The 25000-nt window shown below is 39.5% G+C and overlaps 2 protein-coding genes across 3 annotated transcripts in view; one reads left to right on the top strand and one right to left on the bottom strand.

The window, feature by feature from the left end:
* LOC125484075 (apoptosis-stimulating of p53 protein 2-like) overlaps positions 1 to 435 on the bottom strand; it is a 26707-nt gene extending 26272 nt beyond the window's left edge. The window contains exon 1 of the mRNA XM_048601343.1: positions 378 to 435. Within this exon, the coding sequence (XP_048457300.1) occupies positions 378 to 435 (58 nt within the window). The remainder of the gene's footprint in view (positions 1 to 377) is intronic.
* A 13109-nt stretch (positions 436 to 13544) lies between these two features.
* Positions 13545 to 25000, top strand: part of LOC109933180 (exportin-5) — a 61983-nt gene continuing 50527 nt past the window's right edge. Inside the window, exons 1-8 of one of the 2 annotated variants that reach the window (XM_048600922.1) lie at positions 13545 to 13759; positions 16511 to 16632; positions 17778 to 17850; positions 20036 to 20173; positions 20829 to 21011; positions 21211 to 21237; positions 21632 to 21817; positions 23205 to 23281. In XM_048600922.1, coding sequence (XP_048456879.1) covers positions 17794 to 17850; positions 20036 to 20173; positions 20829 to 21011; positions 21211 to 21237; positions 21632 to 21817; positions 23205 to 23281 — 668 coding nt within the window. In that variant the 5' untranslated portion in view covers positions 13545 to 13759; positions 16511 to 16632; positions 17778 to 17793. The remainder of the gene's footprint in view (positions 13760 to 16510; positions 16633 to 17777; positions 17851 to 20035; positions 20174 to 20828; positions 21012 to 21210; positions 21238 to 21631; positions 21818 to 23204; positions 23282 to 25000) is intronic. The other variant, XM_048600923.1, reaches the window with a different exon arrangement.

Genomic DNA, 25000 nt, shown 5'->3' with positions numbered 1-25000 from the left:
TGTCCTTGACTGCTGAAGTGTTCCCCGACTGGGAGGGAATGTTCCTATCTGGCGAATGTTGTGTGGTGTCCATTCATCCGTTGTTGTAGCGTCTGCATGGTCTTGCCAATATACCACGCCTTGGGGTGTCCTTGCCTGCAGCGTCCGAGATAGATACTTGTGTGACTTGGACAATGTTGTCTACCATGTATGAGGTGTGTGGTGTTCTCATGTGTGATAGTAGTATCCATGTTGGTGATCTGATATGTCTTGCAAAGGTTGCCGTGGCAGAGTTGTGCTGTGTTTTGGTCAATTGTCCTGAAGGCTGGGTAGTTTGCTGTGAATAAAGGTCTGTTTAAGGATTGGCAGTTAGTTGAAGGCATGAAATGCAGGCGTACGGATGGTCTTCGCGAGATGCTTGTTGTCATCAATGGCGTTGAAGGCTGCGAAGAACATGGCGTAGTCTCTCCACTCTGGAGGAGTACTGGACAACCAAGGGTACTCTATCGTTTGTATCTTTTGTCTGTCTTCTGAGGAGGTCATTGCAGTTTTTCATTGTGCACGTTGGAACTGGTGATTGAGTTGAGCATTGTGTCCTGTTCTTAGGACATCCTTCAAAATCTTTGTATCCGTTGCGTTCTTCTTTATCTAAGCAGATCCTGTATGTGCACCAGGCTTGTCCGTGGGGGGTGGTGTTTTTAATATGTTTAGGGTGGAAGCTAGAGAAGTGCTCCAAAAGCTTGTGGTTTCAATTAAACCTGTTGGACTATAACCTTGGACTATAATCAGATTATAGGTCATCTATTTGCTCATATTCAGCTGTTGACACTTTAGAGACACTGTCTGACACTTTTGATCACCTGCAGAGACTTATTATTTGACACTGCACTCTCACTATTTGTATGATCTTTTGATCTCTGTCTTTAAATTCTGTGTCTGTGTGCTTCTCTCTCACTTCACCTGACTAAGGGGCTATGTTCCGAAAGCTTGTGATTTCAAATAAACCTATTGGACTATATCCTGGTGTTGTGTGACTTCTGACTTTAACAAAATTAAGATCAAGGAATCGATTCCAGACTCCAGGAAAAAGTCTGTTCATGGAATAATATCATGAAATTTCATGATATAGACATTGAAATATTTACTATCTGTAAATATCGAGATATCAAAGTAGATAAGTTGAATTTGAGGGTAACAGTATAAAGATTTGGTGGCCAAGAGATAGGTAAAAATGAAAGCTAAAATCCTTTCAAGTAGAACGCACAATCAGGAAAGGCATCTTTATGGCTATAGGTGAGAATGCTGATCTTTTTGGATGTCCATCCTGATGTTATTTTCTGAAAAGTAGATTCTTCAAGGCTGCAGGCATGATTGAACTAGTTTGAAAACTTATTTGATGAGCAGATCTTTCTTAACCTGTTTTTGAAGAACCTTTAATGAAAGTGAAATATGTTATGACCATGAGAATCACCTGTTGTCTTAGTACTATTATTGGATTCATTAAGGGAAAAGGTACAATTTTTTAGAAGCAGAAAATGTGTTCTTGAACTTGTCCGTGGTCTCCCTTCGAGGAACTTTCGTGGAGATTTGATGCATGATGAAACGTGGTGATTTTAAATGTCGACTATTTCAGTGCACTAAATTGAGCTTTTGTGATGAAGTAATTTTTTCTTGTACATTACCAGTTCATTAAAAATTACCTGAATAAATTTGTTTTCTAACATTCAATTGTAATTAAATTGACTCTTGAATTTAATGAATATTTTTCACATTTTCTTTAAGCGCAAGTTAAGGCAGACTTTCACCTGCATAGAAACAACTGTTTTTAAAAGAAAAAAATTGGTGTGGGCTTTTCACTTGATCATGCACAATGAAACAAGATTTTCTCACCAGCTGAAGATAATTTGGTAATGTAATGGTTTGTGGACGTTTTTCTCTCATGAGGTAGAATAACAACGTATGATACTGGATCTTAAGTAGGAACCGGAGTAGGCAATTCAACCCCTCAAGCCTGCTCTGCAATTTGTTGCAGTCCTGGCTGATCTCATTTTAGCCTTGACTCCATTTTCCTGCCTGATCTCCATAACACTTAGGCAGATTTTTAATTAGTAATAGGTTTATCTTCTCAAATTTACTCAATGCCCCAGCATCAACCTCATTCTGGTTCCAACCCTTTTAAGAGAAGTAATTTCTCCCCAACTCTGGTTTAAATCTGTTACCCATTGCCCTTTAAACTACAATTTCTTGTTCTGGATTGCAACATATGAGAAAATATCTTCTCCACGTCTACCTTGTCAGTCTTTTATTTTAAAGCATCTTATATACCTCAACATCTTATATACCTTTCTTCTGGACTCCGTAGAGTATTGGTCTGAACTGCTCAATCTTTCTTCGTGAGACAAACCCCTCCTCTCGAGAATCAACCTTCACTGAACTGCCTCCAGGACAACTACACCCCTCCTTGCAGGGCATCCAAATTGCATGCATTACTCCAGATCTGTTCTCACTAAAGTCTTGTGCAGGTGCAGTAGCACTCCCTCCTTTTATATTCAAGTTCTTTGGCAATAAATGCCAAAATTCCATTTGCTTTCCTTTTTACCAGTTGTACCTGCATTCAAGTTTTCTGCAGTTCATGCAGGAAGACACCAATATCCCTCTCTGCTGAAGCACTCTGAAGTTTCTCTCAATTTAATTAGAAAGTTGCCTTTCTATTCCTCCAATCAAAATTGGCAACCTCTCATTTATCCATGTTAAACTTCGTACACCAAATTTTGACCCGTTCATGTAACCTATCTGTATCCTTGGTAAATTTCTTATTTCTGCATTGCGGCTTACTTAACCCCACCTATTTTAGTGTTGCTTGCAAATTTGTCAAAGGAATTTCTATCCCTCCGTCCAAATCATTAATGTAGATTGTGAAGTGTTGAGGCCTAAGGACTGAACCCTTCGCGTCCCACTCGGTAGAGGTTGCCAACCTGAAAAAGACCCATTTGTAAACTTCATATGATCTTAATTTCTGTATATATTTTTTGTGATACCTAATTAAATGCCTTCTTGAAGTTCAGATATACGACAACTACAGGATCCCCATATCCACTTTGCTTGTTACATCTTCAAAAAGAAATCTAGCAAGCATGACTTACCCTTCAAAAAACCATGCTGCCTCTGATGGATTATATTTTACTTTCCAAATATCCTGCTATTACTTCAGAATGGAGTCTAACAATTTCCCATTGACTCATGTCAAACGAACTGGTCTACAGTCTCTTAATTTCTCACTCCATTTTTGAGTAAGGATTTAGTGATAGCATTTTCTAGTCTAGTGGAACCTTTTCTGCAACCAGGAACTTTTGGTATATCATAATTAATGAATCCACTATATCTGCTGCCTCTTCCTTTTAAGACTCTAAGATGTAGGCAATCAGACCGGGGGGTCTGCCTTAAATTCCAATAGTTTGCTCCATACCTAATCCCTTGTGATTGTTCTAATTTTCTCCCTTTCTATAATGTTTGCATTACTGCTACTGTTTGGATGGTACTCGTGTCCATTGAAAACTAAATGTTGTTTCTTTTAACATGTTCTTCATCTGAAAAACAAATATCTGAATCAAGTTCAGCATATATTGTGTTCCAGTGCTTTAAAAAGTGGTATGTTTTGTGATTTTGTTTTTTTTTCAAACTTCATTCAGTCATGATCATTTTGTATTGATTACAAGAAATAATTAGATGCCATACATCCTTGTTTGCATCTGAACGTGAACGTCGAGTTTCTCAAATGTTCTGTCACCTGGCTCTTGTGGTGTGGCTCTGAATTTCATATTTCGTTCTGCATTTATTTTCAATGAGTCCTTTTGCCTTCTCATTGCATTTGTGCTATGTTGGTGACTAGCTTTGCTAGGCCATAGGATAGGTGAGCAGAATTAAGTCATTTGCCACATTGAGTCTGATCCGCTATTCGAGCATGGCTGATCTGTTTCTCAAGCCCATTCTCCTGTCTTTTCCCCATAACTTTTTTGATCCACCTAATAATCAAGAGCCTGTCTATTTCTGTCTTAAATATGCCCAATCCTTTGGCTTCCTTGGTCTTTTGCGGCAATGAATTCGACAGATTCACCATCATCTGGCCAAAGAAATTCCTCCTCCTATCAGTCCTTTCATTCTGTGGCTATGCCGTTAGGTCCCAGTCTCTCCTACCAGTGGAAATATCTTCTCCAAGTCCACTCTTTCTAGCAATCTCAGTATTCTGTAAGTTTCAATCAGGTACTCCCTCATACCTCCTAAACTCCATTGGGTATGGGCCCAGAGTTTTCACCCACTACTCAAATGACAAGCTTTTCATTCCCAGGATCGTTCTTGTAAATTTTTTCTAGACCCCGGCCCCCATCCCCACAAGCATGTCTTTCCGTGGATACAGGGCCCAGAACTGCGCACAGTATTCTAAATGCAGCCTGACCAGAGCATTATACAGCCTCTGCAGTACATGTCTGCTCCTGAATTCAAGCTCTCTTGAAATAGATGTTAATGTTGTGTTTTCCTTCACTGCAAACTGAGCCTGCAAGTTAACCTTAAGAGAATCATGAACAAAGATTCCCAAGTCCCTTTGTACTTCAGATTTCCACACTCTTTCCCTGTTTAGAAAACAGAATAGACTCCATTCTTCCTAGCAAAGTGTATAACCTCGCACTTTCCCACATTGTATTCCATCTGTCACTTCTTTGCCTGCTCTCCTAGCTTGTCGCAAGTCCTTCTGCAGCCTCCCAAAACCCTCTCCACTCCGTGAGAAAGGCATGAGGATAAACTGCAAAGATGAATGTGGCTGGCAGTGTTTGTGCAGTTGAGTGAGGCGTCACTCTCTAATTGTTAAGAGTGGTGCAACTCCTTTGACAACTTGATCCCAATTGTTATGGACCACTGCTTTCAAAATGTGTGAGAATCTTGATTTTTCCATTAACTCTCGAGTGCAATTTTTTTATTCAATGATTGAAATTTAAGTAGTTTGTGAAGTTACCGAACTCATTTCTATTGTCATTTCTCATTTGAGAGATGGTGCAAAAATTGAGTCATGTTTTAAGTTGACTGCTTTAGACCGATGGGGTGTTAATCGGCCAGGTTGGATTTGTGCTGCTTTTTATGTTAAGGACATATGTGGGCAATTTTACAAATTGTTGGGTAGATGCCAAGAGTGTAACTGTACTGGAAGAACTTGGCTAGAGGAGTGGCACATTCTGGAGCATGTCTTTAGTGCTATTGCTGGAGTGTTGTCATGGCCCATAGTTGCCTTAGTTGAGGTGAAGTACATGTATCTATTTCTGCAACTGAAACCCTGTTGTAGTGACAAGGAACAAAATGTTCTGCAAGGAACACAAGAATTTGTGTTGTTTGATATCTCAAACACTATCTGAGTTTTATGTTATCAATGTGGTAAATTCCTGGGAATCTTATCTTCTCCTGAAGGAGGTAATTGTATTGACAATTCCCCTTTCACATTATATTTAGAACATGTTCTCTCAGTGGCTGTGGAGTAACACTGTCAGTAATGTTACTTCAGATGTGGTTGCAGCTCATTTTGAATATTGTGATAATCTTGCAACGTATACGCCATTTTGACCATACTGCTGCCATCCTGTTTTTATTCCTTAAATTTCATATGTAGCTGGAATGTTGCAGCTTTGTCTAAATTTTGCAACTTTGGTACCTCATTTACGTTTAGGTAGTTGAGATGTCGTTCAGCAGCTTATTCTTTGCAACTTAAGTAGCACCAATTGTTGGCAAAGGATGGCGAGAAAGATGAGTTGGATGCGTTGAACTCGCCTGTCTGATTCTTAAAATAGAGCTGGGACTCTTGTAGTTTGACTACTCTCACTGTTCTTTTTGAAGGTTATTTGCTGTGTGGATTGTTCTATAGGCTTAACAGTGGCCTACAATTGGTTATTGCCTCAAAATTGCAGTTATACATGTGGACATGAAGGTGTAAAGCACCTCACATGATTGCTGTGAGTGCTTCAGACTTATGTTTTACACTGATGTGTTGGGCTCTTCCATTTTCGAGTATTGGGGTATTTGTGGACCCTCCTCCTCCAGTGAGGTGTTTGGAGGTGGCAGGACTGCAGAGTTTGGATCTCTTCCACTGGTTGTGGGATCACTCAGCTCTGTCTGTCACTGCTGCTTAAGCTATTTGACATTCAAGTAGTCTTGTTTAGTAGCTTCACCAGGTTGACACCTCATTTTCAGGTTCCTGGCATGCCCTCCTGCACTCTTCATTGAACCAGGGTTGATCCCCCGGCTTGATAGTTGAGTGGGGGATATGCTGGGCTGTGAGATTGCATATTGTTCTAGAGTACAATTTTGCTGCTGTTGATGGCCCACAGTGCCTAATGAATGCCTAGGCTTGAGTTGATAGGTGCGTTCGAAGTCTGTCCCATTTAGCATGGTGATAATGCTACACAACACAATGGAGATTATTCTCCGTTTGAAGGTGCGGCTTTGTATCCACAAGGACTGTGTAGTGGTCACTCTTACCAGTACTGTTATGACTCAAATCAACTGCAGCCAGCAGACGGGTAAGGATGTGGTCAAGTGTGTTTTGCCCTCTCATCGGTTCCCTCGCCACCTACTCTAGACCCACTCTAGCAGCTATGTCCTTTTGGACCCTACCAGCTCAATCAGTGCTGCTGCCAAGCCACTCAGACTCCATAGATTCAGAGGTTTACAGCATGGAAATAGGCCCTTTGGCCTAACTTGTCCATGCCACCCAGTTTTTTCAAAATTAAAATAGTCCCATTTGCCTGCACTTGGTCAATATCCCTCCATACCCATTGCCCACGATGTACCTGTCTAAATATTTCTCAAATGACAAAATTGGGGTCCCCTCCACCAGTACCTCTGGCAACCTGATCCAGACACTCACCACCCTCTGTGGGGAAAAGAAAATTGTCCCCCTGATGGTAGACATTGAAATCCCCACCCAGAGTACATATTGTGCCCTTGCCATACTTGGTGCTTCCTTCAAGGGTTGCTGAACATGGAGGAGTACTGACTCTCAACAGCTGAGGGAGGATGCTACATCATAATCAGGAGGTTTCCTTGCCCGTGTTTAACCTGATGCCATGAAAGTTCGTGGGGTCTGGAGTCAATGTAGATGACTCCCAGGGCCACTTCCTCCTGACTTTATATTACTGTGTTGCCATCTCTGCTGGGTCTGTGCTGGGTGGGACAGACATATCCAGTGATGGTGATGGCGGAATCTGGGACATTGACTGTTTAATTGCTTGAGTATGACTTGTTTGACTGATCTGAGAGACAGCTCTCCCAATTTTGCGACTAGTCCCCAACTATTGGTAAGGGGGACTTTGCAAGGTCAACAGGGCTGTTTCTGGCATTGTCTTTTCTGGGACCTCGGTTGATGCCAGGTGATCCATCCGGCTTCATTTCTTTGAGATGAGCTTCCTAAGCCATGTCAGATGGAAATTGAGCATCAACTATATTGCTGTGGTTCTGAAGCTGCATGTAGGTTAGATCAGGATAGCGATTTCCTTCCTGGGGAGGGGCATTAGTGAACCAGGTGGGTTTTTTTCAACAATTGGCAATGGTTTCATGGTCATCAGTAGATTGTTAATTCTGGATATTTTGAATTGAATTCATATTCTGCCATCTGCCATGGCAAGGTTTGAACCTGGGTCCCCAGAATATAGTTGAGCCTCCCCAAGCCTGCTGAAGTGTTGGTAGCAGTTATTAGCGTGGATAGAGGATTGGCTAACTAATACAAACGGAAGTGGAATTAAAGGAGCATTTTTAGGATGGCAACCTATAAATAATAGAGAGCCACAACTGTTTACAATACATATGACTTGGATGAAGTAAGTAAATGTACTATTTACCAAGTTTGTGGATGTCAAAAAAATAGGTGGCAAGGCAAGTTTGTAAGAATGACACAATAAGTGTACATAGGATTATTGACAGGTTGAGAGAATGGGTAAAAAAACTTGTCAGATGGAGTATAATGTGGGAAAATGTGAGATTATGCATTTAGCAGGAGGAGTAGAAGAGCGAAATATAATTTAAATGCCAGAAAACTGCAGCACAAAAGGATTACATGTGCATGAATCACAAGCTGGTTTCCAAGTTGAGTGGATAATAGAGAAGGCAAATGCATATTGGTCTTTATTCCAAAAGGAATGGAGTCAAAAAACAGGGAGGTTTTGCTAAAGCTATATAAGGCACCAGTCAGACTGCAGTTGGAACACAACAGTTTTGAGCCCCTTAGCTCAGGAAAGATACTCTGGCATTGGGGTCAGTCTAGAGAAGCTTCACTAGTTTGATCCTGGGTATGGTGGGATGTACAGTGGCATTTAGAAGAATGAGGTACCCTTGGTGAAACACATTAGATTCTTTTGGGAGCTGACAGGATAGATGCAGAGAGGGTGTTTCCCATTCTGGGAGAGTCTAGGACCAAAGGCAATATTCTGTGGAATATCCAAAGCTGAATTGGACAGATTTTTAAATCACCAAGGGAATGCACAGTTTTGGGGATATGGCAGCAAAATGGAATTGAGTATTTTCAGATCAACCATGATCACTTTGGTGGAGTAAACTCAATGTGCTGAATGGTATACTTTTATTCCTATGTCTTTTGGTGGACGTTTTTTTTTTGTTTGTTTGAAGTCAGTATTTGTACAACTTGACTGTGTTATTTGATCCGATGTAGTCTGCTCACATGGTCGTTTCTGTCAGATTGTTTAGGGAAGTTGAATGTAGTGATGTAAGGAATGAAGTGACTACATCGTACAAGGGGTCTGAGCAGATATTGCATGCTCACAGAGTTTACAACACTTTGTAGCAGATTAACCTTCCTTTGGTCCTGTGATACTCCTGCACTGCAAAACATGATCAAAGAATCTGATTCTGCTGAACAAAGGCAAGTCCTTGCTCAAAGTGAGGTTGCATTCTCTAAGACTTTGTAGGTGTGTCAGAAGTTCACGTTCACTTCAACTGTAGATGAGAATGTCATTACCAATATTTAGCATGCCTTCAAGTGCTTGAAGTGCCGACTGAATCGTGCTGAAATACTGGAGTTGCTAAGTTTTTTTTTCCAAATTGATGCTTTTATATTGGTTATGAGCGGAAAGTACTGAGCTTAATTGACTAGTAGCCTACGTTTGAGATCAAGTTTGGCAAAGTGTTTGGAGCACCATTTGTTGTTCCTGTGATCGGTTCTCTGTATAAAGTTCCTTTCTCATTGCATTGTTTGGTTTGGTGCCCACAGATGAACACAAATTCTGTTCTTTGGTTTCTTTATGGTGATTTGCATAGGTAAGATCCAGTGGTTGAACTCATCCCTAATATTATCCATTATGTCAGAGTCTTGTCAACCTGAAATGAGTTTGCTTTCTATTTTCTATTTGCTTTTTGACATGAAACGGCATTCATCTCTGGTTCTCTTGAGTCTAATATGAGCTTCACGTCCTCACGTCTTCTTCAATACTGTTTCCATCTCTTTTGTATCACTTGTCTGCACCTCTGCCTGGGCTGCTCTGTTGAAATCCTTATCAGTGATTTCAGCATTGGAATGGTTTGTTTTGAAGATAGTTGTCCTTTGTTGTATATCTGAGCTCGTGCGTCTTCTATTTATTGGTCACTCGTACTTGTCACTCACAACCAAATTCTTATTTACTGTCGCATGTTTGGGTTACCTTTTATAAGTCATAAACACAGAGTGAGGTAGGACTCCTCAATTAAACTGCATTTATTTCAATGCAAGAGGCCTAACAGGATAAGGCAGATGAACTCCGAGCATGGTTGGGAACATGGGATTGGGATATCATAGCAATTACAGAGACGTAGCTCAGGGATGGACACGACTGGCAGCTTAATATTCCAGGGCATAGATGTTACAGGAAGGATCAAAAGGGGGGCAAGAGGGGAGGGGGACTGGCATTTTTGATTAGGGATAGACAACATCATGGCTGTACTTGAGGATATTCCTGGGAACGCGTCCACGGAAGTTATTTGGGTGGAACTGAGAAGTAAGAAAGGGATGATCACTTTATTGCAATTGTACTATAGACACCTGAATAGTCAGCAGGAAATTGAGAAACAATTTTGTAAGAAGATCTCAGTTATTTGTAAGACTAATGGGATGGTTATGGTAGGGGATTTTTAATTTTCCAGACATGGACTGCCATAGTGTTAATGGATGGAGAGGAATTTGTGTGTACAAGAAAATTTTCTGATTATGTGTAGAAAGGCAGTTAGGAGTATGCTTAAGAGGGAAATCCGGAGGGCAAAAGGGAGACATGAGACAGCCTTGGCAAATAGGGTTAAGGAGAATTCAGAGGGATTTTATAAATAGATAAAGGACAAAAGGGTAACAAAGGAGAGAATAGGGCCCCTTGAAGATCAGCAAGGCCACCTATGTGTGGATCTGCAGGAAGTGGGGTAGATACTAAATGAATATTTTGCATCAGTGTTTAATGTGGAGAAGGATAACGGAACATGTAGAACGTGGGGAAATAGATAGTGTCATCTTGAAAAACGTTCGTGTTATAGAGGTGGTGGTGCTGGACGTGTTGAAACGCATAAAGATGGATAAATTCCTGGGACCTGTGTACCCTAGAACTCTGTGGGAAGCTAGGGAAGTGATTGCTGGACTCCTTGCTGAGATATTTTCATCATCAATAGCCACAGGTGAGGTGCTGGGAGACTGGAAGTTGGTGCCACTATTTTAAGAAAGGTGGTAAGGAAAAGCCAGAGAACTATAGATTGGTGAGCCTGACATCAGTGGTGGGCAAGTTGTTGGAGGGAATTCTGAGGGTTAGGATTTACATGAAAGGCAAGGACTGGTTTAAGGAGAGTCAACATAAATTTATGCGTGGGAAATTGTGTCTCACTTACTTGAATTTGAGTTTTTTGAAGAATTAACCAAGAGGATTGATGAGGTCAGAGCGGTATGTGTGATCTATATGGACTTCAGTAAGGCATTCGACAAGGTTCTTCATGGTAGACTGGTTAGCAAGGTTAGATCACGTGGAATACAGCGAGAACTAGCCATTTGAATACAGAACTGGCTCAAAGGTAGAAGACTGAGGGTGGTTGTGGAGGGTTGCTTTTCAGACTGGAGGCCTGTGACCAGTGGTGTGCCATAAGGATTGCCATTGGGTTGACTTTTTTTACCATTCATCTGTAAATGATTTGGATATGAACATTGGAGGTTTGGTTTGTCAGTTTGCAGATGACACCAAAATTGGAGCTATAGTGAACAGTGAAGAAGGTTACCTCCGAGTACAATGGGATCTTGATCAGATAGGCCAATGGGCTGAGGAGTGGCAGATGCAGTTTAATTTAGGTAAATGTGAGGTGCTGCAATTTTGAAAGGCAAAAAAGGGCAGTTAATAGTAAGGTCCTGGGGTGTGTTACTGAACAAAGAGACCTTGGAGTACAGGTTCATAGCTCCTTGAAATTGGAGTCACAGGTGGATAGTATAGTGAAGGTGTTTGGTAGGCTTGCCTTTATTGATCAGTGCATGGAGTATAGGAGTTGGGAAGGCATGTTGAGGCTGTACAAGACATTGGTTTAGGCCACTTTGGGAATACTGTGTGCAATTCTGGTCTCCTTGCTTTAGGAATGACGTTGTGAAACTTGTAAATCTTTTCTGAATCCTTTCAAGGATGTTGCCAGGGCTGGAGCATTTGAGCTATAGGGAGAGGCTGAATAGACTGGGGCTATTTTCCCTGGACTGTTGATGGCTAAGGGGTGATCATGAGGGGTGTGGATAGGGCAAATAGACAAGTCTTTTCTCTGGGTTGGGGGAGACCAAAACTAGAGGGCATAGGTTTAAGTTGAGAGGGACAAGATTTAAAAGGAACCTAAGGGGAAACTTTTTCACAGAGCGGTGCATGTATGGAACGAGCTGCAGGGAGGCATCTGGATGGGTAAATGAATAGGAAGGGTTTAGAGGGATATGGGCCAAATGCTAGCAAATGGGACTAGATTTATCTAGCATATTTGGTTGGCACGGATGAGTTGGACTGAAGCATCTGTTTCCGTGCTGTACATTTCTCTGACTTTGACACAGTTTTCAGATTTTGAATAATAAGGGTATTGTTTAACATAAACAGTAAATTACACTACGGTACAACCGGTTAGAAATGTTCTTCTATGACTAATAACAAAGTAGATTACTTCAGACTTCTTTGAACTGAGCCCCTTCAAACGTCCGGGATACGTGGGGCAACAATCCAAATGGTGTTGGGTTGACTATTCTGCAAGCTATGGATGAAACAGTCACCCTGTTATCTTTAGCTGCTTGGTTGTATCTTCTCTGGTCAAAGTCCTCAGGACTGTATGTGCAACTTCTTCCTATAATGTTTGATCCTTCCTTTCTGAAACTGCCTCAGTTATATGGCTTTTTGACATTCTCAAATAGCTAACAAAGCAGAAATTGTCTCGATTAGTTGCATGGACAGACAGCTTTGTTGAATCTGTATTGTTTATCTGCCTCTCATCTGACTTCTATTGCGGGACAAAAGGAAACTCCTGATATTGAATATTATGCAGTGTGTGAAGTAAATCGTGATGGGCTCTGTTGCTTTGATATCAAACCGGTAGATGATGTTGAGTACCTAGCCAGTTTGGAGCCAGTGATGAGGTTGGCTGTTGACTGGGGTTGGTTTTTGTTCAGTATGTTGTTTGTTGGTTTTAAGCTATATTGAAGGAGGTTTTCAGCGTGGGGTGATCATTTACTTTTTCTTGGAGGTAAGAGACTATGTATTATTGCAGGTGGTTTGGAATCCTTTTGGAACCATGTGAAACTCTGTTGATAAATGCTATTAATCTGTTTTTATGGTCGAATATATAATTAATCATGTTTTCAAGCCAGAAAAAAAAAGCTTTGTCCTTTCTGGTCTCTGGATTAACAGCCTTTGTTTTAAACATGACTCCTTTTCCCAAAATTAAAATATTCCCTTGGTGAAAACCTGGGATTAAACTGATAACCCATAGAATCATAGAATCCCCACAGTGCAGAAAGAAGCCATTTGGCCCATTGTGTCTGCACCAACCCTCCAAAGAGCATCTTTGCAGATCCTTATCCTGTCGCTGTATCGCCGCGTTTATCGTGGCCAGTCAACCTAACCTGCATATCTTTGGAATGTGGGAGGAAACAGAAGCACTGTTTCAGCCATGTTTCTGGAATAGCTATGATGTCCCAGTCCCATGTTCCCATACATGCCCTGAGTACATCCTCCTTAACTGTCAGGCCACTTGCATTGAAGTAAATGTAGTTCAATTTCTCAGAGTTACCATGTTCTCTTAAAACATGCCAAAGTGTACTGGAGACTTTAGATCCTGAAAGTATAGTGCTGCAAATTTGTACTCCTACTTACTTGTATTCCAGAGTTTTTATAGTATGTCTACAGAACTAGCATCTGTCTTGCAGTGTGGAAATTTACCCCAACATACTTTGCCCATTATTTTTTTAGGCTTTGAAGGTGGACACATTCCCTGCTAGTGCTGATGAAGAGGATCAGGGCCTACATTCAGAAAGAAATAACTCACCTCATGACTCCCAAAGTCTGTCCACCATAAAGAAGACTAAAGTCAGGACTATGATAAGATACCCTGCATTCACCCTGGATGAATGCAGCTCTGGCAACATCCAAGAAACTGAACATTATGCAGGATTTTAAAACAAAAAAGCCCACATCATTGGCAACTTCAACATTCATCCACCACGAATGTACACCTCTATTTAAGGACCCAAGGATGGGAATGACGAGAGTTTAAGGTTCTTTTCTCCCTCATCCATAAGCTTGTTCCTTCGTTCTGAATGAATCCCAAATAAATTTCAACCAGTCTGTTCTACCTACTGTGTATGTGCAAACACTGTACAACACGGTGCAATTAATGAATCTGTGACTAATACTCCTCTCTTTCCAGAGTGAAGCTGCTTTGAACATGAACATATCCCTAGGGCTGATCAATGTCCAATCCCACCTTCCAGGCCTCCCCTCTTGTGGGTTGCCTCAGGCACTTGGTCCAATTTGGGCAGTTTACTGCATGATGACATTTCAAATCACATCTGAAACATCTCTTTGTAATTGCACAGGTATTCCTAGGGTTCATTTTCCGTTATTACTCCATTCCTGCCATGAGCCAAATGTGCCAAAAAGGTCTTTACCCTCTTCTGTTGTATTGTTATGTTTCCCACATCTGTTTGGTCTTGAAATTCTGGGAATGTTGAATCCTCTGTCTTTTGTGACATGGCTGAATGTCCCATTTGTACTATAAGGATTCCAGAAAATGACAGAGTTTTTTTTAATCCTCAAAGTTGAGGCATTTGATCAAAAATATTTGAGAATTTTGCTCCAATTAACACCAGATATTGTCTAACAGTTTGAAAGCAAGCATCGAACCAGGAATTTCTAAATAATAGATTTTCTGGAATCTTTTATTTAGCCTGTTAAATTTTGTTATAATGTATAGAATAACCATCCATCATTCTAAATTGGTAGGTGGCTGACCATTCCTCGTGTATCTAAAACATTTTATTTAAAAGGCTTAGTAGATCATCCAAACTTCCCTCCACGCTAAACTGATGAGTCCCAAGCTTTCAAATTAGTTTTCATCCATCCTGCTATTGTTAGAAAGTGACATTGCAAAGGCAAGGATCACCTTTGGTAAGGATGTAACCCATGTCCAAATGTCTGTTTAATTTCTCCCATTGGTCATAAGGTTTAGATTCAAGGAATATAGATGGAAAATTCTATCCTGAGACTTTTTTGTGGTTTCAGCCATTCTGAAGAGTGTCTTCAATTAGTCTGCTGTCGGAAAAATAATAATTCTTGATCTCCAATCTTCATTTTTAGGCACCCATCTTCTGTTACAGTGTTAAATAGATCTAAGACAGATGCTGAAGTATGAAGCAAGACAGTTATTTTCCTTGATGACAGGTTTATTAACAAGATGTAACCTTAATAGTCTGTCTCTTAACTACTTACCGGGTAGCCCATCTAATTCATGTGACTTCAATCCATAATTGCCTATGATTCTTTATCAACAAGATCAATGAATAATTAACATTTCTTGTAATTTGCATTGCAAATATCATTGAGCGTGAAAGGTAAGGTTAAAAAAGTTCTGTTTGCATTGTCTATTGAGAAATGAATTCCAACAGTTTTTCTTGCATGAATAGCTGTGTTTCTATCAAAGTTAAGATTAGCAAAGGTCCAAACAAGCTTTTCATTTGTGGCTCTGTAAGCAACAAAACAGCATTAAAATACAATTACATTATACAGTCAGTTCTGCTAGAACGTGTTCTGACAATGTGGATTGGCTGTAATGCGCTTGATGAATAGGGGCATGCTATTTCTAAAATGCAAACTTGTGTTGGCTATAATGCAATTCCATTGGTGCGCGGAGGAGTATGTGTGGACATCACATGATCGTTTCATGGGCTTTATCATGAGTATGTATAATGTTAGCACCGAAAGAGTCTCCGCATCGGCATCACGTGATCACTTCATGGGCTTATCATGAAGTGCTTTCTGTGAGAGGTACAATACAACCTCCTCCCCCAGCAAGTTGTCATGACATTTTTTTCAAGGTCAAGTGTTAAATTTGCTTTTATTTCATTATTAGATTTGAATGAAACACTTATTCAAATTGTGCTATCCTTTGTGTTAGGCTTTTGAGTGATTTTTGAGAGATATTGTGTGGATTTGTTTTGGTGGTCTGCCCCTAACCCCACCGTTCCTGTAGGCCCCGTTATTTCAGAAGTGTGATTTTTCTATAATGGGATGTTGCACAAGAACGCAACTATCACGTTTATAGCAGAACCGACTGCAGTCTATTGGGTACATTTGCTGCAACTGCAGGGGTCGCATTCACCGCTCATGGAGTTGCAAGATCTGTGATGTGGTAATGTGGTCGACCTGTGTAATGGCTTACACAGCATAATGTTATAATGCTTGTATCAGTAAATTTTTAGTATTTTAGGTGTAAGTATTTTAATAATAATGTAGGGCATTTTCATGGCATATCAATTTAATACTTAAACTTTTAATTGTTGTCACAGTCCTGTACACATGAAATTATTTGTAAAGACACTGACCTGAGAAACGTTCAGAGATTTTGCTGGTTTCCCTGCCCCACTCACTGAGCAAAGGTGTTAACAAGAGTGAGGAGAACAAGATAGCGATATTAGATCCATAACAACAATATTAAGTGCACAAGCTTCCTTTTCCAGGGTGGTGCAGGTACACAGTGACATCAGTGACACAGACTTGATGTTCCACTTCGTCGGTGGGAACTTGTGCTAAACACCTGTTGAGCCGAAGTTTCAATGTTGAATTTGCACGCTTGTATTTTCTGCATTCAGTTTGATATATGGTCACAATTTTTTGATTCCAAGCTGGCTTGCTGAGAGACTTACTGTGGGTATTTGACTTTTTGTGATTGTCTTTACTGATGGAAAAATTCCCTCGAGCAAGGTTACGCAAGCATACTGAATTGATGTAAAATTCTCTTAATGCTACAGTTTTGTGAAGAGTTTAAGGAGAAGTGTCCACATACTGTGCAGTGTGGGCTACGTCTGGCTGAGAAAAATAACACTGGGATTGTCCGTCACTTTGGCCTTCAGATTCTGGAGCATTCTATAAAGTGAGTTGTTTTTTTTCTTGTGCAGTTAATATCCTGTGGTACTATTAATGCTATTTACAAAATATAGTACAAGTAAGGACCTTGTGTGCTTGTAAATATTAAATTTTATAAATCCTTATCTTGTAGTTGCATAGTGTGCGTTTATTTGAATGAACATTGTGACACATCCACATTTCAGTGGAAAGTAGTGATGGCCATGGCTTTAAAAAATTGCAGTCAATGGCAAATGAATGGTCCTTGCCTTAGATCATGTAAGAAAGCAACTCTCACCGAAAATCTGGTGATTTCTGACGTAGACGTCCTGTTTCCTGGGGCAGTTTAAATTTAATGCAGAAACCAAAGTAATTCCTAGACATTCGACAACAGTGATGTGGACAAGCAAAAAGTGAAAACAGCTTATGTTTACAGCACCTTGTGATGTAATAAAAATGTCCAAAGGCATTTCACAGGAACATTATAAAATTAGATATGTCACTGAACCAAATAAAGAGATATTAGGTCAAGTGGTCAAAAGTGTACTCGGAGAATAACATTGAAGTGCCTCTTAGAGGATGAAAAGGAGGGTAGTTCTAAATCTCAGGGTTTAGGCAGCTGAGGCAACTTGTGGATGCTTATCACAAGTATTTTCTCAGACGGCCAATCAGGAAGTTCAATTTGAAATGGTCCAATAAAGAATTGGGTTTAAACAGGAATATAGTACTGATATAAACAAACTTTAGAAAAGTGGAATAGATTCACTGTAATGAGGAAGCTTGATGCACCACAGCACAAAATTACCATTTCAGGGTTAGCGAGGATGGTTCATAATAATTATGAAGTAAGTATGCCATTTAAAAACCCAATTAAGCCTTCATTTAAGGTTTAATTCAAGAGTTTTTTTACAATAGTTTAATGGTCAGTGAAATAAATAAGCAACAAGAAACTGACCGTTTCATCTTCATTTCCACTGCAAAATTTGGCCTTTCGTTTCCAGCATGATAGATACATGAACACAAGTACACTTCCTTTCTCTTGCACTAAATGTTTATTCAAAGCCAATTTGGATTGAAACCCCCCTCCTCCCTTGAGTCAGTCCTGTTATATGGTATGTGGTATTTTCAGAATAATGTAGTAAAGACATCTCCTAATTGGTTTTTCAAAATTAGGTTTCGCTGGAATGGTATGGTACACCGTGATAAAGTCCAACTGAAGAATAGTGTGATGACTCTTCTATCCCGCGTAAGTTGTCTTATTAGCTTTTCTGACTTCACTCAACTGGTTATACACTATTTACAATGAAACTTGTACAAACTATTGTTTCCCAGTAAAGGGTGCTCACTAAAAGATCCAAATAAACTGTATCTTGAAAACATGGACAATCTCAATTTGTGAATTATGAATACCTTTTATATGAACTATATCGTTTAACAACTTAGAATGCTGAAGGCACTGCTAAGTATCAGATGGTACATAAACATCTTTGGCTCTGTCTCTGTGTGTTTGAGTATTTGCACAGCTCTATCACTGACAGCAGAAGTTACTCCTTCACTGTGGAAAACTGCATCACAAAGTGGAAACCGCTTATGGACAGACAAGCAGGCAGGGGGCATTAATCATCTGAGAGGATGAACTAAGACATTGGTGACTTGGGTGTGAATGAAATTGGGGAATTGAGGCTTGGGATCTTAGAAGTAAAGAAACACAATTTCTTGTCTCCCCTTGTTTTCTCATTTTCCTCCTCTGGTGATCACCTGCTGCTTAGAACATCTTGTAACAGCTAGTAACGTGAAACAACAAATGATTATCCACTACAGCTAACCCAAGCTAAGATAATTCCATTAATATTGGCAGAAGTCGGGTAATCCAAAACCATGTGTTCAAACTTCTGGAATACCTCCGATCAAAGTTGGCGACTTGACTACACTGAACATTGAACACCCCTAGTACTTCTAACATTAGAAACTGTAGCACACAGAGATGTTGCTTAGCATTGGTCTACAGGTCTGCAATCTCCCCAAACTTGTTTGGGATCACCAAGGTACTTTAGCATACTGCAGCATAGCCACACACTGGCTGTTGCTGTATCAAATCACAGAATCTGCAATGCTTTCCTTCATGGAAACTGACCCTTGGAAGCTGATGAACTGGGAAACCCAATGATCTAATATTACAACTAGATTCAGGCATGATCCAAGTTCTGGGTAGAATAAAAGAAAATGCTGCAGGTGATGCAGAAAATCACACACAATATCTGCCTCATCCAGATTACTGTCTGTATGTTGAGCATTTTTCAAATTAAAGACTCTAATGCAAATCCCACAGGTGTCTCTTATTTGTGTGTGTGTGTCTCTGTCCTTTCTGGAGTGTTTGAGAATGGTCATAGATGACAGTTGTACCATTTTTGAATAGAACTGTTAATGAGAACATGAGAATTAGCAGTGAGAGTAGGTTGTTCAATCCTTGGAGCCTGCTGTGCCATGCAAAACAATCCTGGCTGATCTTTGACCTCAACTCTATCTGTCTCCACCACCCCAATATCCCATATTCACTTCTCCAAAAATATATTTGTGTGGCTTGTATAAACTCAACAATTGAGCAACAACTCATTCTCAAGGGCATTTAGGGACGGACAATAAATATTGGCTCCACAGCAAATGATGCAAGTTATTTATCTCTGTATGACCAAACAGCAATTGGAAATAAAACTGTTGGAAATAATGGGATGAATGGGTTCAATGGCCTGATTCCTAGTTTGAGGTAGCTAGAGGTAATGAGATGCATTTTATTTTCCAGAAATCACCATGCTATTCAAGATGGGAGCTGCAGAGAAAACAGGGAACTTTTACTTATTTAAGGCGCGATAACAAAATTACAATTAGCAAATTTGTTAGAACTTTTTTGAGGTTGTAATTAGGAGATTAGATAAGCAAGTAATCACTGGTTACAGTGATTAGATAAAGATGGCACATGAGGTTGTTGACAAAATTATGGCTCAAGGTAATAGGGGTAACAAATTAGCACGAAAATTAGTCAATAGAAAGCAGAAATCAGGTGGGTCATTTTTGTGTTGACAACTGTGATATCCAACAAACCCCAAGAATTGGTGCTAGTAATTCAGCTATTTATAATCTGTAACAATTACTTGCATGAGGGAACCAACAAACCAAGCTTGTTGGTATGTTGAAGTTTAAACAAAGCTGGGTATTAACTATCAATCAGTATTAATAGATGCAACCTTGCAATCTCCACATCAATCTTAAGATGTGCAAAAATGTTTTTTTCCCCTTGGCAAAACCTGCCCTTTGTTTTTCTGCTTAACATAGCACTGTAATTGCATTCAAACACACAAGTTGATTTTTGAAAATCTTTATAAACTTGAAAATTTTGAAAAAAAGTTGATCACTCATTTCTTCTGCATCCTCAGGGTACTCATAATATTATGGTGGAAGAGGCTTACATTAAGGATGCACTTTCCCGAATTGTGGTCGAAATGATCAAGCGTGAATGGCCACAGCAGTGGCCAGATATGCTAAATGAAATGGATAAACTAACTGCCATGGGGGTAAGTCCAAAACTACCAGTAGCAGGTTCTCCAAACGGAATATGTTCTTTTGTAACAGTTGATAAAAATATTGTGTTGTTAATATTTTTTGCAATTCCTACTTCTGTTTCTCTCTCTCTCATTTCTGTCTTTATTTATGTACAATTACAAATAATGTTTTCCACAAAAAAGCATCAGTTGACCTATGTTGCTGGTCATGTACCACTTGAGACTCCTTATTCTACTCATGCAATGAGTGTAATCTTCTATTTCCTTATCAGTCATGCTTAGCTTCTCCTCAAACATGAGTATAGAGTTCAAATCAACACTCTGTGCTACTGGCACCTTTAATCAGAAAGTAGTATGAACAAGTTTCTTTTGAAATTCCTGTTTGATTTTATGATAATGCTTACCTCTAATATTCCTCCTCCCCCTCCCAAGTGGAAATACTCAGTGTGTCCACTCTGTCAAAGCCTTTTATGACATAATTAATGGTAGTGTACGTACGTTAGCTGACAACTTAAGAAAGAAGATAGATTGTAATTACTATCATTCATTAAGTTACAAAAATAAGTTAGTTAAACATTTGGTGTACAAATTTTCAAAACCTCAAATATTTGGTATTTTTGTTTCTAATTTTCCCCATGTATGCAATGTAACTTTTTATTTATCTTAGGAGACACAAACTGAGCTGGTGATGTTGATCCTTCTGCGCTTAGTAGAAGATGTTGTGACTTTCCAGACTATTCCTGCTCAGCGGCGTAAGGACATACAGCATGCATTAACTCAAAATATGATGCAGCTGTTCAGTTTTCTCTTGGACATCTTGCAAGAGCATACACAGAGCTACAAACAGCTGGTAATTACTATATAATTGTCTATTGCTGATAATACTAGAATAACTCTTGAATTTCATAAGTTACCCTCTGGAGCAATCAGAACCTAATGCACGATATAGTGCTTGAGCTGACAAACTCACAAATGGTCAACTCCATGTCTATTTATTATCTTCACCATTTGTAAAATAACTGTTTCTGATATCTTTTAATTTCTTGCAGAAAGCAGATACTACTCAAGAAAATAAGGTGGGTAACCGTTTGTTATTTATACTATTAGAGTTGTTTTCCAAGAGCACCTTGGAGGTCCTGCAAATTTTACCAAAAAGCAGAATTTTGCAAAGAAGTTTTTCAGTTGTTAAGGTGTTGTGCAAAGTTCAAGTTGCTGGGAGGTTAAGGAGCTTTTTTTTTAAAACTCCATTTATGTTGTGTTTCTCCCTGCTGCTTAAAGAACCATGACTAGATACCTTGCTACTGATACCTCCAATTTGTAAAATGTAAATTGAATAAAATAATTGTGTAACAATCATTGCAGCAGTTTTTAAATGTCTTTATAGATTCCATACATGGTGAATAAATCATGCATTTGTATGTTTGAATGCTTTGCAGCTGATTTTCTAAACCGTAAAATTATTTTCCTCAGGCCAAGGCACACTGTCGTGTTGCAGTAGCTACTCTGAATACCCTGGCTGGATATGTGGACTGGGTTGCTTTGCACCATATAACAGCTGATAGCTGCAAGCTACTTGAGGTTCTGTGTATGTTATTAACGGAACCTGAATTGCAGCTCGAAGCAGCAGAATGTCTCCTTATTGCCATCAGCAGAAAGGTAATATCTTCTAGTAAAAAAACTGTTACGGCCCCAACCAGATTCCCTCAAAATATTTTGAGAAGATAGCCTAGACCTTTACTACTTATTTTAAAGATCGATATGAAGTGCCGTGTTCCAGATGCAATGCCACTGGTCAAACTAGTTGATGTTAAGCAAAACACAATTGATTTAAACACTATAGTTAAAATGCAAACAAAAGGAAGAGGAATACAGAATAACTTAACTGTTGGAAAACTTAACCAAATAATATATACAGTACCTATTACTAATTAACTGTTCCAGTATTGTAACATCGCATAAACACACCCCTTTGCGCAAAAAGGCAAATTTAGACACAGATTCTTACATGTAGTTCTTCAATCCAGGAGGAAGAAACCTCGAGATTTCAGAGAGTGTAGCAGCCAAGAGATGTTTACTGAAGCTCCTGACTCTCGAGACTCTGAACAGCTTCTGACTGCTTAAAGCTAAAAAAAAAACAAAACTGAATGCCTGGTCTGTGAGAGCTGGCCACACCCATTCGGGCTATTTTTAAAATGAAAACCCAAGGCCTGACCAGTTATTTACTCTAGTGGTTCTGGTAGACTGCCCGGTGCCTCTGCTTTACAACCTTTCTTCAAAACAAAACAGGATAAAACAACCTTTTAAAGTGACAGCATCATCATAAGATAAATGGTCAAGTTTCGAAGTTGGCAGTTTTAGGTTGGGAATTTGAAATCTCAGTTTAAGCCCAAAGTAGAATGAACTTCTCATTATTCTAAGCTTTTTATAGTAAAGTTTAAAAAAACTTTAAATTAAGTTATCATTTTAAAATTGTACAGGATGTTTTTATAGTCTTTTGGGCATTTAGTAAGTTGAATTAACATGGGGCCATCAAAATTTCTGAGTGGTCAAGATTTAAATTGCGGATGTTGGGTGAGCAGTATTTGAAGGCTAAATTATTTTAAGTATGTAGAACATTCTTGCATTTTCAGTATTCCAGTCATGCTCTTGTGTTGTGTTTCCAGCTTAATATTCCTTTTTAATTACGTCTGTGGACATTAACTGAGCAAATTCAGCTGACAGCCTAACAATTGGCTTGTATTTCATTTTCAGTTTAAATGATCAGTTAAAATGATTGGTAAACATGGGTGAGATCTCAATACGTAAATGTACCTGATCAAAAATAGATTTAAAAGGTTGAAATTGCTTTGAAGTTTCTTAAATTGTCCTTTGATAGGATTTTCCACATACACATCTATTTGAACCTTTTAGCGCAGGTTACAGCGTTAATTTTATCAGTTCTCTTTACTGATTCTATTTACTTTGTCAAAGGTGGAAGCTTGGTGTGATGGCATAAATTTACATAAATGCAGGCTGAATGACTTGTGTTTGCTTTTTTTGCTAGGGTAAACTGGAGGATCGTAAGCCTCTCCTGGTCCTCTTTAGTGATGCTGCTATGCACTGCATTTTATCAGCTGCACAGTAAGTGGTTTCCTTTGAGTCAGAAATGGGATCTTAGGATAAGTTCACTTACTTGACATATGTCATTTGCTTTTTAACAAATTGTACATTAAATAGTTAATGTTAAGACATTATCAGTGTACCTTTATTGTACATTAAATAATTTACATTATTTGTGGCGACACAAGTAGGTAAGATGGTAAAGGAGGCATATGTTATGCTGCCTTCATTGGTTGGGCATTGGGAAAAAAAAGGTTGGAGTATTGTGTGCAGTCCTTGTCATCACACTATAAGGAAGATGGGTAGCAAGTCCAGAACTCGCCACAATACTTCAGGTCTCACCAAGGTCCTATATAACTGCAGTAAGAAATCCCTGCATGTGAACTCAGATCCTCTTGCAGTGGAGGCCATCATGCCATTTGTCTTCCTAACTGCTTGTTGCACCTGGCTGTTTTCATTGGTGTACAAGGACACCTTTGTACATCCATATTTCCAGGATATCACCATTTAAATAGCACTGCTTTTTATTTCATATAAAAGTATACAACTTCAAATTAGTCCACATTATATTGCATCCGAGGTATGTTAGTCCTGACACCCAACTTGACTCGATCACCCTGAAGCATCCCTGTATGCTCCTTATAACTCTCAATCCTATCCAGTTATGTCATTAATAAAATTGGAAATATTGCATTTGATTCCCTCATCCAAGTCATTTACATATATCATGACTAGCTAGAGCAGAAGTACTGATCCGTGCATTGCACCATGTATCACTGGCTGCCACCTGCAAAAAGAAGCATTTGTTACCATTCCTTTCAGTCTGTCAACTAGTTCTCAATCCATATCAATAGACTACCACAAATCCTGTGTGCTTTAATTTATTCCACTAACCTGTTATGTGGGACTTTGTCAAAAGTTGCCTTGAAATCCAAATAAACTGCACCCACTGGATTTCCTTCCATCTATTCTCTTAGGCTATGGAATACACAGGAATATTAGGACCCTAGGTAGAACAGAAGATCAGAGGGATCTTGGTGTGCATGTCCCTAGATCCTTGAAGGCAGCAGGACAGGTTGATAAGGTGGTTAAGCAGGCAGATAGGATAAATACTTGCCTTTATTAGTCAAGGCATTGGATACACAAGCAGAGAGGTTGTGATGGAGTTATATATCATCTTAGTTGGGCCACACTGAAGTAGCGTGTGCATGTATGATCACCTCACTATAGGAAGGATGTGATTCCAATAGAGAACATGCAGCAGAGACTTACCAGGATGTTTCCTGGGTGGAGTGATTCAGCTATGTAGAGAGGATAGTCTGGGGTTGTTTTCCTTACAGCGTAGGAGAGTAAGGAGTGATCTGATTGAGGTACCCAGAGTTCTGATGGGCATAGATGTAATTAGATAGGACAAAACATTTCCCCTTAGTAGAAGGGTCAATAATGAGGGACAAAGTTTTAAGATAAAGAGCATCAGGTTTTGAGGAAAAAAATATTTTCAGAGATTGACAGGTATCTGGACCTCACTGCCTTAATGATGGGAGCCTTGAATTCTTGAAACACCATACAAGGCTATGGGTCAAGTGCAGGAAAACTGGATTGAATGGATGGATGTTTGATTGGTGAGGACAGGATGGGCCCATCGGCCTTTATTGTTGCTGTAAAAGCTTAAACTTTAGTTATAACCTTCAGAACCTCCAGTAGATTTCCATTTAAGATTTAGATTTCCGTAAAGCATGA

This window comes from Rhincodon typus, chromosome 9 (assembly GCF_021869965.1).
Source record: "Rhincodon typus isolate 14 chromosome 9, sRhiTyp1.1, whole genome shotgun sequence".
Taxonomy (NCBI): Eukaryota; Metazoa; Chordata; class Chondrichthyes; order Orectolobiformes; family Rhincodontidae; genus Rhincodon; species Rhincodon typus.
This window is presented reverse-complemented; position numbering and strand designations above follow the sequence as displayed.